Source organism: Amphiprion ocellaris, chromosome 1, assembly GCF_022539595.1.
Source record: "Amphiprion ocellaris isolate individual 3 ecotype Okinawa chromosome 1, ASM2253959v1, whole genome shotgun sequence".
NCBI classification, from domain to species: Eukaryota; Metazoa; Chordata; class Actinopteri; family Pomacentridae; genus Amphiprion; species Amphiprion ocellaris.
Genome location: NC_072766.1, coordinates 18614752 through 18632829, shown reverse-complemented (window position 1 = coordinate 18632829; position 18078 = coordinate 18614752). Strand labels below are relative to the sequence as shown.

The window sequence follows — 18078 nt, the reverse complement described above, 5'->3', positions numbered from 1 at the left end:
GGAGGAGCAATTAAATAGAGGGAAGTGGGTGTAGTTGCTGCAAGGTCATTCAAATGCTTGTGTGTTTTGGTTTGCAAAAAAATAGGAGGACAACGAGGATAATATTAGATGTGCATGAATTTTAGATTGTGTTAGATGTGTATAATAAATTATTGTGTTTTTCAGGAACGAAATAGTAAATTTTAGCCTCGTAAAGTTTATTAGCTCCATGGATGTGTGTGTGTGTGTGTGTGTGTGTGTGTGCGCGCGCGTGCCCGTGTTGTGTTGTGTCTGCTGACGTCACCACTGGAACTGCCTTGTCACGCGGGGTTAGTAAAAGTTGGGATCGGAGCGCAGGAGAAAGAGAGAGAGAGAGAGAGAGAGAGCGAGAGAGAGCGAGAGAGAGAGAGAGCGAGGGACCGGGGCAATTATACGAACACTTCATCGGCTTTAAAGCGAGCATTAAACACACAAAACACTTGTTTTTTGTTGAGGATAAGCCGGGAGTCGGAGACAAACAGTGACACCGGGAGAGAACAGAGGGGGTAGGCGACTTTCTCTGAAGTTGAAGCTACAATTTCCCTCGTAGAAGGAGCCCAGCGACCCGTGTTTTTTTTATTTTTTCCCTGGATTTGTCAAACTAAAGAGGGGGGGAAACGCGGCTTCGTGTATGACACGAGTTAAATGAGTAACAAGTTAAAGTTTTGTGGCAGTCGGTAAATGTTGTGACATTTTAGGACGGCGTAATTTCGCTCCAGCGGTCGACGGTCGAGTGGCGGGGTAAAACCCGAGCTGTCAAACCCGATGACTACTGCAAACTGCCCCGGGAATGAGGAGCTGGACTTCAGACTGATCTTCGGGGAGGACGGGCAGCAGCAGCCGTTAGGCCCTGCAGGTCAGTGTGTTTTAATACTGCATGTACTGGTTGTAAACTCAGGGTAAAATGTGCTGTAACCGAAGTTACACATCTGTCACTGCCGCCTTACTTCGGCCGGCAACTTTCTAACCTCAGTCTCAATCCGTGTTTTCTAGAAAATAACCCCAACAAATGTTTATTTACGTTAATACAAATATTCAAATATTACACGTCTCTTCTTTCGTAGTCGTCAAGCTAATGTCCAAACCAGCAGCTGTCATTAGCTTGACATGCTAACTTAGCGGGTTAGCACAAGTGCTGTCACTGTCGTTTGTTAATTTAACAGCCGAAGTTATAAGTTGTAAACGTCTACTAAATTTTTGTTTGCAACAGACAGCGTGTCGACTCTTAACCTGACCGCCGTTTAACTCTGAAAGGACTGTCTGCAGCAGTGTTGTAGTTTGGTTTGATATGCTCTTCAGTGCGAGTATGGCTGAGAGAGGGAACAGTTTGAATGTCACTGAGACACATTTCTGCAAAGTAGCACATGCTAGTGTTGACAGAACTTTTATTCGCTCAGTGTTTACATAATAAGTTAAAGGAAGGGCAGGTATGCCGTTGTAATATTTGAACAAAACAAAATGGGATTGTATTACTAGACTACAAACACTGCTACAGATATTTATCAATTATTTTCAAATTTAAGCAAGTTGTTTGTATCTAATTCATATGAGATATCAGTTGATATTCGTAAATGGACAGATGTTATGTTAGAGCTGAGTTAGAGTTATGCAAAGCTGCACTGCTTCAGCAGTGTTTTAGAATAAGGTCTAACTAATACAAGCGAATTGAATTCTGTTAAAGTTTGTAAACTTTGTCACTAGCTTAATGGGTTACAATAGGAGGTTACAAAATTTATTATTTTTAAAAACTCAACCAACCCTGAAAATTTTTAATTTAGTTTCCCACAGAAGTTACTGGTTAGTTACTGTTTTTTTTCCTCGTGGTAGATGTCACAAATGTTGTGTAAAGAAGAAGTGAACTAAACAACTTTTGCAATGGGTTTAGTTATTAAAATGTATTAACAAATTATTATAATTGTTTAATGACAGAAACAAAGTAAGCGATTAGCAGAGCTTAACTGTCAAGGATTGACTATAAAATGACCAATGTCTATTTGAAAAGAACAGAATTTTTAAATTAAGTGGAAACTTTGAGTATGCTGGCATCATAGGCTACTTGGTAGTTCCATTATCAAAGATGCCGTATGTTTCAGACAGAATACTAAGGGATATGTCTAAAATGATGCAAAAAAGAAGCCATTTTTTTCAGCTGATAACATATTGCAGTCATAAAAATTAGGTGGATATTCCCCTTACTTTAAGTTTGTTTCACACCAAAGCAGGTAGATACCAAAATAAATGTGTGATAGTTTTTATAGCATCACAAAACTTGATTTATTTAGGTTTGTAATTTGGTTATTGTCTGAGACTAATGCTTACAGTTAACAAAGGAAAAAAAATTATGTATGTGCTTTGCACAAATGCACGATAAGCCTTAAGTAGTATCTTACAAAATTTGCTACAACATGTGTTACACATGTCTGTACTGAAATCGGAATTGTAGTCAATATACTGATCATTAAGTAGCGTTGAATGATTTAGGGAAAAAAGTTAAATATGATTTTTCTGTCCGATATTGTGATTTCTGATATAATGTTTCAAATTCAAGCTTCAATGAAATATTCACTGTGTATAAAATAGATTTAAAACATATGATGGAGTATTACTTTATGAGATACCATCAAAAGTGTGACTTTCACACAAGGAGGAGGCACAAACAGAACAGTTTGTATCAGACACGGTGCATCACATATATCCTAAACTGCAACCTTTGTTGCAAGTTGCATTGTTTCAAATCATGAAATGAACCCTATTAATTACCCAGCCTTAATATAAAAATAATTAAATTGTTATTTGTTTTAGTGGATTTGCATTTTCGTTGACTCAACAGGTTGTGTTTAAGCATAATGTCTAGCTGAAAGCAAACGGGTACAATTATTATCAATTAATTTCAATTATTAAATTTCCCTTTTGATATTTACTTGTTGTCGCTTGGTGCAACAGAATCATACAACAGATTTCAAGGATTTGCCTGCTGTGGAAAAAAGGCAAGAAGAGAGAAGTGCATTCGCCAGTGTTGGACAGAAATAAGCACTAATTTGCTGATTGAATTTAATGATTGCAGACACTTGAAAAGTGTGAAATAATAATAAATCAGAACAGACACTCATTTGCAGACAAACAGATTTCCCTGATGGATGCTAGACTCAGATGGTGATGAAATATAAATACTCAGTAGTTGAAGTGGCTGTAGAAGATTAACTATCTAGTATCGCTAAATATTGCATTCTTACTTGTGTAACGACAGAAGCTGCTGTTTTTTGGGGTTTGAGAGAGTTTTTTATGTAGTTTAAAATCAGGTATATATGTGTATAAGGGTCTTAAACACCTTACATTGTACACAGCCTAAACAATATAACGGTCAGAGCTGGATTGAAATCCACAAATTCATGATTTTGTGGTGTTTGCGTCTGTCTGTGGATCCATTGTAATTTCAGCCTCTTCATTTGTTACGTCTGGGTCTACAACACAGGAACCAGTGGACTCTGCAGCTGTGTCATTTTTTGTGAAACTTGGATAAAGTAATGACCCCATGAAGGTTTGGCTTGTACAATCTTAAATCAGATTTTCCTTTGATTAATAAATGAGTTTGATTTGGAGATGGGACGAGGGGAAAAACTACATTTGGAATAAGCGTAGGAATAAAAGCACCACTGTGCAAGTGGTTTTAATCTGGTCTGGACTGTATGACTTGGCCCAAAAAGGGAAGGGGGGATGCTTGTCCAAATTAATAACTGCAGTGTAATACAGGATCACTCAGCTACAGTAACAGGGAGTTGCATGCTCCTGAGTTAGTCTCCTCCTCTGAAGGCGAGGCACAAGTCAGGGCTTGTTTTTGTAACAACCTGGGGATCCTATAGTGTGAATATCTGAGGTTTCTACTTCTCTGACTTTCTTATTGTTACATGTTGCTTGAACTGGACTGTTCTCAGTTCAGTGCATTTGCAGTCAATTCTTTAGACTTTTGATCGAATTGTTGTAAAAAAGCAAAGGTTAATGTCTTCAAACATAGAAAATAAACAGCAAGTAATTGTCAATATCTAATTTTGCAGCTGCATAAAAACCTCTACACTAAGAATACTCATGTTTATGACAAATCTTGTCTACATGTGTGTTTTAAATGTTTCCTCTTCATCTGATTCTTTATTGGAGATGACTAGTAAGTGCTGACTTCCTGTACACTTTGCTCTCCGCTCAATTGCTGGTTAGCTTGCTGTCTTTGTACTTGCATATGTGAATGTGAAGAAAAATCTGTGTAATGGTGTGGTACAGTATACCACACCTCTGTCTGTCTTTTTTGTTCTGCTGTTCTTTGTCTACTTGTATGAGTGTCTGTCTCCTGCTCTTTGTTTGCTTGTTACTCAGGAAACACTTACCTCTTTTAGGTGAAATATTCCACTGTTCTATTCAGAGTCATTGGACACAGTTACTGTAAGGGTTTTCCCCTGATTAGTACAGCTGAATAAGAGAACAAGCGACTCTGAAGTAGCTTAACTAGAAAGTGAGACAAAGTCATTCAGAATTAATTGGGAAAAAAGGCAAAGAATTGCTGTAAAACCTGGACTTAGTAACAACAATGTTATTGGACAAAACAATCTGTTTAAATCTGTTTAAAATGTCCTTTAAAACCTCATCCAGGTGTGACCTAATGGTCGAATGCTTAGGATGTGTACCACAAAGACTGAAATGTCCTTAGCTGATGAGGCACCGGTTCAACTCATTGCTTGCTAGGCCTTTACTACATGTCATTCCTATTTAGTAACTATCTCCATTGTGGTACAAATAAAGGCAAACTATGCATAAAAAATCTCTTCTTCGTTCCTTTATGTTTTCTTTGTGAGGGAAAGTAATTAAAAATGCATTCATTAAGGATGAGTGTTTTGGCCAAAAGATCATATGATGATCTTTTTGAGCTGATTCACGATCCTCAATCTGAATCAGAATTATTCTCACGGGTTCAGTTGTACTCATTTGATCGCTTGCCCAGGTACAAAGACTGTCACTTTAACGCAAGGCTAATGGCACAATTCATTAATTCTGCATCCTGCTTGCATCCTGTTTTTTTACTGAGTTTGTTTTCCCAGAAAGTTCTGAAGTGGTGATTGTTATCCCTGCCACTTTGACACTTCTTTCAATAGGATGACTACCTACTGGTACCTATTCTTTGTCCACCATGTGATCCTCTTTTACTAAATGTGCAGGCTTCCCTTGAGCATGTCTTTCAGCTGCTTTTCCGGCGAGTGTCTTAACCCACAGACGGATGCCAACTTAACCATCTTGGACTGCATCTGGTGACAGTAGTTGGTTATCTCATCATGGGCAGACTGTATAGCGTTCTTATTCTGCTCTGCAGCTTTGGCGAGCTTGGTGTAGTGGCACATGAATCAGTTCTCCACCTGCTGCAGGTTCTGGTCAGAGTGGTCTTCAGGTTATCTCCCAACAATCTGGATGATTCCTTTGGAAAGCAGGTTGTGTGCCAAATTTAAGATAATATAGGATATTAAATTGTTGGATCACCCAAACACCCAAAAACACAAATTAATTGGTAAGCCAATATTGTTCACCACTTTTTGCCTTTAACATGTGCCGACATCTGCATATACTGAATATATGCCATCGAGTAACAAGAACATTCAGTATAGTACCGAAATATATTAATGCAACTCTTCAAACACAATACTGACAATTTTTAGTTTATATTTTAACTGTGCAGTATATATGTACATATTACATTTAACTATATATATTAATGAATTGCCAGATTTAGGGGTTCTTTATTACACAGATGTATCAACTGATATATTTTCTTTGGATTTTTGAACTTTTAAACATCAATATGACCTCAAAAACTGTTAGCTTGTAATTAGAAACATGCATTAATTTATTAGGTGTATGGTACAGACAAAGGTCGCCCAACTGTTCAGTTTTTTTTGTGTTTTTTTGACTGCATTAAGAATCCTAAGCTTTTCACCTAACAATTCACTGTTGGTTCATTCAGCTGTGGTTGAAATGGTTTAAGTGCCATATTTAGACAAAAATTTAGCCCCACTAAATATCCAATGTAATGTATGCTAGACTCTAGCTAGTAACGATGACTAAACGCAGGAGGAATGGGGGTGTAACTGAATACTGCCTGAGTGAGACAATATTTTGTGCTACAAAACGATCATGATATGCCATTGAGAAGTGGAAAATCAAGTAAAGTCAACTGATTTTCAACATTTGGCTATGTGACACTGACATTCTTGTGGGAACATTGATGTTTTCACTCTCACTTGAGGATTATAAGCAATCTGTATTTAAACACGAAGTGAGGGAAATTTTCCTGATCTTATCTTGTTTTGAGTGGTTTTTCAGCCACTGTCTTTTGGAAACAAATAACCAATGGATGACTTGAGACTGGGACAAGAAGTAGTGACTCTGTGTGACAGCTTGCGCAAAGTGATTTTAAGACTTACCAGGAACTCCTAATCAAAGTGTGTATTAGCTGTATTCCATTAGGTTTATCCCAGCTGACATGAAGACGAGGTCAGGTGACTGACGAGTCAGTTACAGAACCAGCAAACTTCTCGCAAACTACAGTTTGCAATTAGTGTGAATGTAGAAGGAAACTCAAGAACCCGGAGAAAACCTTTGCATGAACAGGAAGAACATGTAAACTCTGCAGTGAAAAGCCAAGAGCCCAGAACCATATTGTTGTGAGATGACAGTGCTAACTACAGTGTTACCATGCAGCCCACCCAAATTGAAATTTGTCTCATATGTGCCCTTCCAAGCACTGAAAAAATTAACATCAACATGTCTTTTCAAGAAAGCGTTTTTATGTTCGGCATAGGCAGAAGAATTGGCGCATGGATAAAGATACAACAGAAATGGGCATAGTGAATACATTGTGATGCACAAGAATCATGCGACTTAAGCTTTTGCTCCACCGAACAAACTAAAAATACCAGCAGCCAAAAACATGTGATCTGTGTGGAGCAATAGGGAAACTGAAACATCCCTTAAATTAATAAATGGAACAAACTAATATACCATGCTTCCTACATTATTTTCCACTGTTTGAGGCTTGACTTTCCCTCCTCTACTTGCGTCATGTCATTGCATTTTTCTTCTGTAATGGTGTGTTGGCACAGTGTTTGTTGTTTAGTTTTAAAAATCCAATAGAATTAAATTTGAAGAGATTCACTTATTTTTCTGGAAAGTTAGTTTAAAGTCATGTTACTTTTGGAGGGGAAAAGAATAATCAATATAGAAAATAATAAATGCGAATAACTGCCGGTTGCAGTCCTATGGTAGTGGAAAGATATCTCTAAACCTATACCTAAAAAACACACGTCGATTTACACACGTGGGTACACCCATGTATTAAGAAGTATGTAAGTCATGTTTTCAGTAACTTTATGCATAAATCTTTTATTCAGTCAGCCATAGACCTTTTTTACTTTGTAACTTACAGCCAACTGTCATTGTGTAACAAACAGCACTGAAAGTGACAGTGTTAAAGACTGGTGTGTAATGGTTTCGGATGCTACAGACTGCCGCCTCGAACTTGCTTTCATGTATAGTATCAAACAGGGTAAGCCTGATTCTACATACTAATTATAGAAGATATTTCTCTTCATTGGTTTTGAATCTTGTTTGATTTATAAAGACAATCCAGTCCATCTTATAGTATGGTACAACATGTATTTGGACTGGAGATATCACTCTCCCTACTTGCAGGAGAGTGTTGTGAAGAGGTTGTTTGAATGTTAGAAATAGGTATTGGTGAGTGTGAGTTCATGATTATGCAGTAGCCTCATTGGGTGTTAGAGGTGATATGAGGCACAGGGGAAGAAGTGCCCTTTATGGGTGGCAGACTAGTAGATCCAATGCGGAGGTGTCTGGCTGTCTGCCCGGACATGCCATGTGGGGTTCAGATGGCAGGGTGGAATGAAAGGAGAGAGGGGCACACCATTCTCTGACTGCTGGTGAGGGGAACATGAACAGCAGTTTTGTTCACTCGCTCACCTTAGGTACACTTTTCTCTGTTTCTGTTTTCTTTAGGTTCCACATTTGTTGACTTTTTTCCTGTGCATTTCTGTAACTTATATATCAAAAGAAATTTTTTGTGGCTTGTCAGGTGCTGCCTTACCAGCACAGGGAATTGTAGACCCGCCACCAGGACGACTGAGGCTTCTTTCCTCTCACTGCTTTCTCAGGATATCAAAGAGACCACCAGTGACATCAGAGAGACTGTTCTAGGCTAATGAAATCTCCAGATGCCAGCAGTCACCATAACCACTTAGTGACTTGTCAGGTTGGATTTTGTTCTGTCAGTGAGCTGTGACATTTCTTCTACCTGTGGGATTTATCTTTGTCATGCTTAGAGATGGGGATCTGTCAAGGCATATTTTTATCATAATGAAGTGATCAACGGAGTGGAGAAAGCTTTTTTTCCCCCTTGCCTGTGTTGTTGTCATTGCTCTACTTCTGTGAACCAAGAGCACGATCCTCTCAGTCCTTGTCGTGGGAAAGACTGAAAGACTGAAATTACATCGCTCTCATGGTGGACTATTTTGAGCTCCCAAAGAGAGTGGCAGAGGGCAGGCGGCAGGTTCTAGTGACTTGTTCATACTTAGAGCAGGAGAATCCCTTTCGTCCCAGCACGTCTGCAGCCTTCAACTTTTTACTGCTCAAGCACTTTGCGATCTTAACGAGGAGAGGAGTGGAAGAATGCTGTGTGCCACATCGCCAGGTGAGTGTGTCAGCACTCCCAGACTGTAGCCAGGTGTGTTTGGTGTGTATATGCATTAGTCGAGGCTTTTAGATTGAGGGGTGGGCGCCATCACTCAGACAAACAGCTGTTATTACAATTCAAGGTGTCATGAAGTCTGTCAAGGTGTTGTGAAGGATGTCAGTCATTAAACTTTAACTAAATATCAACAGAAGACATTACATTTTTCACTACAAACACATATTTATGGCCAATTTAGAGAGCTGTATCCAGCCTAAGCTGAAAATATGCTCAGCATAAAATCTTGCTGATAGAATGGACTGCTATGCTCCCACTACACTAATTACCAATTAAAGTAGTAGAGCTTTTTTATTGTAAATGTTTTCATTAGGGCTGCAACTTTTGATTATTTCCATTGTTGATTAATTTGTCAATTAGGTGTGAGACAAGGCGCTGTTATGAGTCTAGAGGTATAGATATTTTAACCAAAAAGTAAAAGATAGCGAGGTCAAAAGTCAGACAGTCCTGCATGAGGTCTCCATGTGGAGTTAGATCACCCTGTGGATGCCCCCTAACCCTGCTGAATTGAGGGGGTCCCAGCACCCAGTGTGATGAATGAGACGTTTGTTTCCCCGGGCCGAGGCATGAGTAACTATGTGTGGCATCTGTCTAGTTTAAATTTAGTGTAACTGAAGCTACCGCTGGCTGCGCTGTATCAACATGTCAGAGGCAGCATTACACCAGAGAGAAAGCTGTCGAACTCCTGCATCTAGTTTCATTTTTTTCTTTCTTTCTCTGGTCCCCTTTTACTATGAGGCGCGGCTTGCCACAGGAGGATTAGGGTGGTTTGAATCCCACTTTATTTTAGGCCGTCCCTCAAAGCCATATTTCAGTCAGGCTAATGCTTGGTATTGGCAATTTTAATTTAAGCAGTTTTTCTTGTGCTACTCTTGTTATGTGTCTAGTAGTCAGGTGTGACCTACTTTAAAATTTTCAGTAGAGTGTGATCATTACATTGAACTTTACTGAAAAGGTAAAATTATAAAAGGTTTTAGATGCAGTGAATAAGAAGATAATTTAAATGTTTTCAAAAAAGGAAGACTTCAGGAGTCACTTTAAAACTTGTGATGCACCATTTACTTTTCAGAGAGTGTGCTGATACAAATTCCATCAGAACCCCATGTGGCCGAGTAGATCCTACTACATAGGTCAAAATTGGAACGTGGACCATGTGGACTTTGACAACTGGACTAAAAGGGCATTACACACCAATTGTGGATAGATGTTTTTGTCCTATCATTATACAAAATTTGGACATTTTTAGTTATGCTCAGCAGAATAAATAAGTAAAGCATGGATCGGGTCTCTGTGGTGTAAGTATTCTAAACATGTAGAAGTTGTAGAGGTGTAAAAAAACGTGAAGGAAGTTTTTCTGTCTGGATTTATATACTACTTCCATTTGCGTTTTTGGAGGGCAGATTGCTGTCATCCTGTTTGCTCCTTGATTATTTCCTGGTTGTTCCTCTTTTTGTTTTTGTTATTTTGGGCCTGATTGCAAATATGATAAAGAGTAACATGGTTGTTACAAGGCTCCTCTCAATACAGAGCTGATGAACCCTTTTTTTGAGCACACAGGATTTCTTAGTACCATGTCATCATATACTCATTATATATTCTACTCCTGTGCAGACAACCCAGAGAATGGGAAGTGGTTTTGTTGCTGCAGTTGTCTAATTAACCTGTGTGAATGTGGGTCAAGGCCACCAGGTCGGTCGGATATCGTTGACATTAGGAAAGTGTTTGGATAATCCAGGGACATAGCATATACGATAAAATCATCTGTATGATTTGTTATAAACCTGGATGGAGAAAATTAGTGGACATGCGTGGTATGTATACTGTGTTTCCATAAAAATAGTAAGCAGGGCCTTTTTTAGATCTCAACAAGCCTTTATTTTGAGCAGGTTTGCATCAGAGACAGCATTTCATTTCTTATTCCCTCTATTTGATAAATATAATTGGTTTTATTTTAGTACAAAACCTCATTTTGATCCACTTCCATTTTGGTGAAGTTATTGTATTAGGATGTTAACACATACCGAACAATACATAACTGGCAAGTACATTATATGACAGTCACAACAAGTTTATCCACCCTCTTTTTTTCCCAGGCCGGCCTTTATTTATGATTACACCCCCTGGCCATTATTGCAAGCCTGGGTTTTAATTGACTCCCGGTATTTTATTTGAGAAAATACGATACATTGTAGACTTACTCTCCCAGTCTCATGGTGTGCAAATGTCAACTCTTGTGTCTCTCCACATCTCTCTGCTCTGTATTTCTCCTCACGCAATATGCTTCTCTCACTTTCTCTTTTTCTCTGTCACACAAAGGCAGACAAAAGCTCTGTTTCTCTTTGTGTCCCTCTCCCTTGCTCTTTCCTTCTTTCTTTCTTTCTTTCTCTCTGTCTCTCTTATTCTCCCTCTCCTTGGTTGACTTTTTCAGGCACTTGCACTGTCAGCTCTGACAGATTGTTTAAATGTCACCCCTGCTAGCCGTAGCCTCTGATGTTATCTGCTCTTGTTTATTACAGGCCACCAGGTCGCTTGTGTTCGCCTTGGAGGCCTATATTTTAATGCACAATAGGTCTCCTGCTTCACTGTACATATATATACCATCAAGACAAGTTTTGTTTTTCCGTGCACACAAAAGTTACGTACAGAGTTTGAACATCTATTTTAATGCAATGGAATAATCTTGATTACTCAAACATCTGTGTTTTCATGCAGCAAGTCAATAACCAAATCTCTCCCCTACCCCTCCATTCCATATTTTTAAACTACGGCTGGCATTTTTCACATGAATTTGGGTCTATGAATCCATAGCTGAGAGGATAAGCTCTTCAGTTTTACATGGTAGAGTTAAGACCTTGTTATATTATAGTCAGAAAGCCAACATTTCCCCCTTGAGCAAGCATTTGGCAACAGTGGGGAGGAAACACTCCTGTTTAACAGGAAGAAAACTCCGACAGAACTAGACTCTGGGTGGGCGGCTGTCTGCCTCGACCAGTTGGGGTTAGAGGAGAACGAAGGGAGAAAAAAAGTGAGCACTGAGAAACAATAAACAAAAAAACATGTATAGGAAGTGTTTTTCAGTATTTGTTATTTTTTCATTTTGATGTATCTATCTATTACGCTTAATGCATTTTTTGTTGCCACTGACGGAAGTTGCTGCTTTGTTATTATACTGCTATTCGTATTCAGCCTGTTTAGACAAAGTATTAGAGTGGTTGTGGTTTTGGGTTGTAGGTGTTTTCATTTGCCTTATTTTGGTTTTCATTATATTTTGTTGAGTTTCATTAATACATGTTTTTTTATCCTCTCATGTTGATGTTTCTTTTACAGTTTATAAAACACCTTCATACATTTATTTGGAAGAAAGTTTATTTTTATTAAAATAGTATAATAGGTAATAACCTTTAATGAGAGATTTTCAGAGTACCAAATTAATGTAGTGTTTGAGAGGGATCTTAGTGCGTTGGTGGATATTTAGTTCAGGTGGTTACTTGGCACTGTGTTTATCCCATAATGTTATCTCGGCATGAGATTGTTAATTAGGAGCTTAATTTAGCTGCCGGCATATGTTAACATTGGCTTAGGCTGCCATTGTTAAGCCTCTGCTGGCTGTCGAGTCTTCTGTGACAGCACCAGAAGGTTTTTTGATGTAACTTTAACATAACATTCCTGGATAAGACAATAATAAGGTTCTGCTGATGCTCAAATAAAATGAGACCTGTATCTCAGGATTCTGTTGTAAAAGAGTTTTGTACCTAATGACTCTAGACAGATCTAGGTTGTCTTATTGTGGTTCTCTTTTCTCCTCACTCCCACTGAATTTGTACATGTACACAGACCCAGCCACCTACACATAAAGGGATCACCGGTAGGTTTGGCACAAACCCAGTCAGCAAGTTTAGAGCCACAGGTGTAGGCCAACCCTTACAATACGCGTGTGCAAGTGCGTCACAGGCTCTGTGTTTAGAAATGCAGGCAACCAGCCAGCTGCGGAGTTCTTGGAAAACCCAGGGGGGAAGGAATTAAATTTGCTTTTGTGAGCTCTGCTGGTAATCACTGTTAATATCTGTATGAACCCAGATTTTAAATGTAGAAAGTTTTTTTGTTGTACAAATTGAGAGGGGTTGTCAAAATTGTTATGAACTATTTATTTAATTAATCAAAGTGTAATTTTTTTTCAGTGTCACGTGTTTTGTTTTTTTGCCATCAGTTACAGTCAAGCCACAGTGGGTCACTGCATAAACATGAACCCTAATAAACTCCATACAATGGTGTATACACACTTTAAATTTGAGAGCTACTATCTGATTTGTACTGTTGTACTGGCAGACATTCTGAGTTGAGGTATTGGCATTGGGCTTGTCTTTTGTAAGAAAGACAACTGGCAGATGTCTAAAAACATTAAAATAATGTTTCATTACGCATTTAGATTTAATTCTATATTCTTTATTAAAATGTGTCAGTTGAGTATTTATTTAAGGTACACAGCATTTGTCCCTTGATGTTTACAGTAGATTGTGTGTTGGCACACTTTTTGTCCGGTCTGTTTATCAGCAGCTCTTGAAGAGGGCTGAAAGAAGAGACCGAGCTAAACACAAAGCCTTCTGTACAGTGGATGTAAGCGGAGCCTGTTCTAATCAACCTGCTTGCCCACCACAAAGGGAACCCTGGCTTAGGTTACCCTCCTGCATCAGCAGCACATGGTGTTTAGGCTAGTTGGTAACCTAAGACAGTAACATGTGTTGGGCATGCGCACACTCGCACACATACACTCACATGCAAAGGCACATTCATATACCCATACAGTATGTGCACAAAACACAGGAAGGCACAGAGGTACAACCACAGGCACACAGGAACATACAAACTTACACCATGCGCCACCTACACTAGACATGTACACACAGAGAGTGGGAGACAGAAAGATCTTGGGCACATCGACAGGAACCTGCAGCAGCAATGAGCTTGTCATTCTCTCTGGGAGAGACAAATTCTTCCCTCCCTCCATAGTAAACTGGTCTTTCTCAGAATGTGGGCCTGTGTGTCACTGCCGGTCACAGGACCCTGACACATTTAGTGTGCAGTGAGAGTAAGAGGAGGGAGGGGAATAAAGTCTGTACGGATTATCCCCCAAGTGAGAATCCCCGGGCAGTGTGACGGTCAGCAAGAGGTCTCCCGAGCTTTGTGTCAAGAAGCCAAAGTGAATGCTACCATCACCGGTGGATTAAGTTGTTCCCTGTGGTTACCGTGAGAACACAATGGTCTTGGTGGTGTGTCACAAACATCCACCAATCCATGCTTCACTGAAACATGTCCCAGTGAGGCGGAGCTATTATTAGCTTAGGTACAGCAAAGCCTCTTAGATATCTTTATTTAACCAGATTGGCTGTCTGATGTATGGACACTTGAAGAGTGTGTGACGCACAACCCTTTCAGGAACAGTGCAGGGGCTTTGCAACCAAGGCCATTGATAAAACAACCACTCTACTACATTCTCCTCTCCTCTCCTCTCCTCTCCTCTCCTCTCCTCTCCTCTCCTCTCCTCTCCTCTCTCTCCTCTGTGATTCGATCCAATCCGACCTCCTCTCCTAAGGTGACAGGAGTTTGGCTCTGACAACGGGGTTTCCCAACACCCACTCTTTTTCTTACACTGGGGGGTTTTAGGTAGCAGGCTAATCTTATCTCAGAGTCAGGACGGGGCTGTAGGCCAGGTAACATGGTCGCCCCCTATCTGACCCCCATCCATGCACTACCACTTATTTCCTGTCCTCACTGTGTATCATGGTAGGTAAAAAATATGCCACTGTAGAAAAGTAAATGAACTTTTTTTGGCATCTCACCTTTGTCTATAATACCAAATAACCAAATGAATGTCTGTCGTATACCAAGAGGAACAGAATATGGTAAATAGCATGGCAAATAAAAAAATGTTAATCTGAGCTTAGATCACTGACACTGTAGGACAACTCAACAGAGAGATTTTTCATCTGTTTTGTGACAAGACTGAGAAACCGACAGTCCAGACAAGGTATGGCTCTTATTTCTATCACAAGACAGGGCTCCAGAATAACTTTTTACTTTTGGTTCCATTGGTTTTTCACTGCCTTGTCACGCTAATACATTTTAAGTTCCCATATACATTGGTAATTACTTAATGTATTACATAAATGATTGTAAACAGAAATAAAGGTACAAATATGTATTCTGTACTTTTAAAACATAGTTCTTTTTCTACTGTGCCTGCACCTATCATGAAGCAGAAAGAATTTCCTGAAGATACCTAACGTTTAATGTTTTGTTTTGGAATGCTGATGGTCCCGCAGCAAAATCACTGTTCCCAGCCATGCTTTTGCCACAACATTATACATTTCACTAAATGCATTTAAGATTGTTGACTGATTGAGAAATTCCTTGTGGTGATGAAAGGTACAGTGGCCAATGTGGATGCAGACACTCATGCAGTTTTGAGGGTCAGAGTGTAAACTAAGTTGTTTTTTTAACCTGCAGTTCACAGATGCCCCTACACGCCTCATGCGTTGGCCAATTCAGCAATTTAACAATGTTCTATAAATACCACAGATGCATCTGTTGATGCTACTAGGCAGCTTGTGCACAGAGAAGCCTCTAGTCCACACTCAGTTATTACAGTGCTGCAACTCAGACAGTTGTGTAACTGAAAATTAGCTGCCTCTGTCACCTTTGTCACATGCTGATGCTGACTTGTGCTGTTGTGGGCTTTTTCAACCACCCAAGTCTTTCTATGACTGATTTAATGTTTATTCAGTATATTGTTTGTGTAAATTTTCTGCTTTTTTCTTCTTGTTATGTAGCAGCATTACTCTATATTTCGTAAGGGTCCTGTTACCCCTGGTGAGTGATTGCTCGTTTTTAGATTATTTGCTTACTTTGCGCATTTGACACCAGCTGAATCCAGTCGACTTAATTTTTGTTCATTCTGGCTACTTACAGATCTATGAGAAAAGTTCTGGGTTTTCTACAAAATCTGTTCATGATACTGCTGAAATGTTCATTTTTGCTCAGCTTGTATTTTTGAACATGACAGTTTAGAATAAAACTGATATATCTACTAAATATGTGACAAGTTTATGTTGCTGTTGACCTACTGTATAGTTTTAATAAAAGTATATTTGAATATTATCCTTTTAAACCCTAACCTATGTATTGTCTTAACCTCCTCGTGCCTCTTTCTGAATATTGCGTCTTAATATCTGTCCTCCCCTGTGCTGTAAGGTGTTTAGCAATAACTTCTTCTCGGAGAAGGGGACAGGAAGGCACATTGTCTCAACTGTTCTCTTCTTTTGGTCTGTATCTTTCTTCCTCTCAAAAAAAAAATCAGTGAATCATGTTAATTAATTCAAATCCTTTGACAGATTGAAGTTTTGCCCATCTCATATATTTTGAAAAGCATGTCAGTGAGGGGAAGAAGGATATAATAGAACACTTCATGACAGGGGATGTGTTTTCAACCAAATATAGACTCTAAAGCAGATATTCTCTGTTACCATGCATTGCTATTAATATCTCTGCCCCCACTGCATTTTTTTCTGCAATTTAAATGTTTTTGTCATAACTGCACTTTAAATTAAGGGATTTTTTAAAAGATGGCTTCATGCTGAATGTAATTTGTTGTCCTTTTTTTTGCGGTTTTTGTAGGAAAAAAGAAAGACTATATTGCTATTATTATTATTATTACTAAAGACTAAATTATTAATGTGTATAGGGAACACATTGCAGCCCAGAAGAAACAACATAAACTCTAGTGGAAGAACCATGTGTCCCTGTAAAATTATGTATGAAGTTTCTGTTTTGTTGTGAGCTTGATAGAGTATATATCACGAGGAAAAGGATTATGTTTTGGCAATGCTTTGGTATTCCTCCCTCACTTACCTCACATATGTGTATCTGTCTTCGTAGCTGCCCTGTTTTGTTCTCACTTTTTCTTTCCTTCTCTCTTTTATATTCTTGTCATGCTGTTTCTCAATTCAGGCTATCATTGAATCAGAGGATACACTTTTTTTTAAAAATGGTTTCAGCTTCCTTCTCTTCCTCTCTCTGTGTTCCTTCTCTTACTCCCTGTCAGTCAGTCAGATGCTGTTGTCAGAGGATCCACTGCTGGGTCTTGTGACAGGCAGGCAGGGCCAGCGAGAAGCCAGGAGCTATAAATAAAAAGCTTGCTGCTGCTGCTGCTGTTGTTGCTGTTGGATAGAGATGGCAGACTGAATTCTAGATACCCAAAATCATTTAACTTTTAACAAACTTATTTAAGACTAGCTTAATGTCTAGTTAAATTCTCATTTGACATAGTTGTCATGTTACTGGTGAGTCTACCACTTAGGAAAGCAACAACAAATAAATTATGGAACTACCAGTTTTTCTCTTTATCCAAGTTTGATGGTTTAGGATTTGTTTTTTAATACTATTTTTCAGTTTTAAATCTAACAAAAATGTACTTTTAGGTAGGTAGGTACATTTGAGGAATAAAGGGAAGTGCTTTGTAACAATTTGACAACCTTATCCTGTGTTGGCTACACTGTGGTTTTAGCTAAGCTAAATGGTTTTTTTTGCATCTTTATTGACTTAAATTTTTACCCTGGTCATTTTGCCGTTTACTGAAGGATGTTAACCTTTGCATTTTTTGTAGTTTGCCAGCACAGTAAAGCAGAAGTTTTTATCATTATCGCCTACTGTAAAAGCTGACAGTAGGGTTGATATTACAAGGAGCTTACATTGTTTTACTTGTCATGCTATTTTCTATTTACAGTGGGTGATACAGTATGTGTTTTTTGTAACATATGTGGTGTCTATAATATTTGGTGCTGTGCAAAAGTAAACACTGTTGTGAAGTTGTCTCCTCTATGCAGAGTACCCATACAATACATACACCTTGTAGCAAGTGAAATACACTCATGAAGGCAATTCAGATATTCAGAAAAAATGGAAATTATTTCCTATGCTTCTAATGTGGCAGTATTAATGTGTCACATGTGAAACACTGACAGGAGTTTGGGGTGGGGGGAGTATTCCCAATGGGAGCAGCAGAGCATATCCAGTGTAAGTTTATCAATAAACTCTAACCGAATAGTGCCAATGGACACAATGGACTCTTGTCAATTTGTTTGTGTGTGGGTGTGTTTGTGTGTGTACATGCTGCCTGTGCCGGATGACCTTTGGTATAAATAGCCTGCCGGCGCTAGCTGTGATGACAGCCGACAGCACGCACCGTTGTGTGAATTTGTTTCCTGAGT

The 18078-nt window shown here is 39.0% G+C and overlaps 1 protein-coding gene across 3 annotated transcripts in view; it reads left to right on the top strand.

Moving 5' to 3' along the window:
• Positions 1–351: 351 nt before the first annotated feature.
• The window catches only part of nfatc3a (nuclear factor of activated T cells 3a), a 62261-nt gene continuing 44534 nt past the window's right edge, over positions 352–18078 (top strand). Inside the window, exon 1 of one of the 3 annotated variants that reach the window (XM_055012380.1) lies at positions 352–874. In XM_055012380.1, the coding sequence (XP_054868355.1) occupies positions 784–874 (91 nt within the window). In that variant the 5' untranslated portion in view covers positions 352–783. Of the gene's footprint in view, positions 875–8012; positions 8759–18078 lie in introns of those variants that run through there. The other 2 variants (XM_055012374.1, XM_055012377.1) reach the window with 2 other exon arrangements.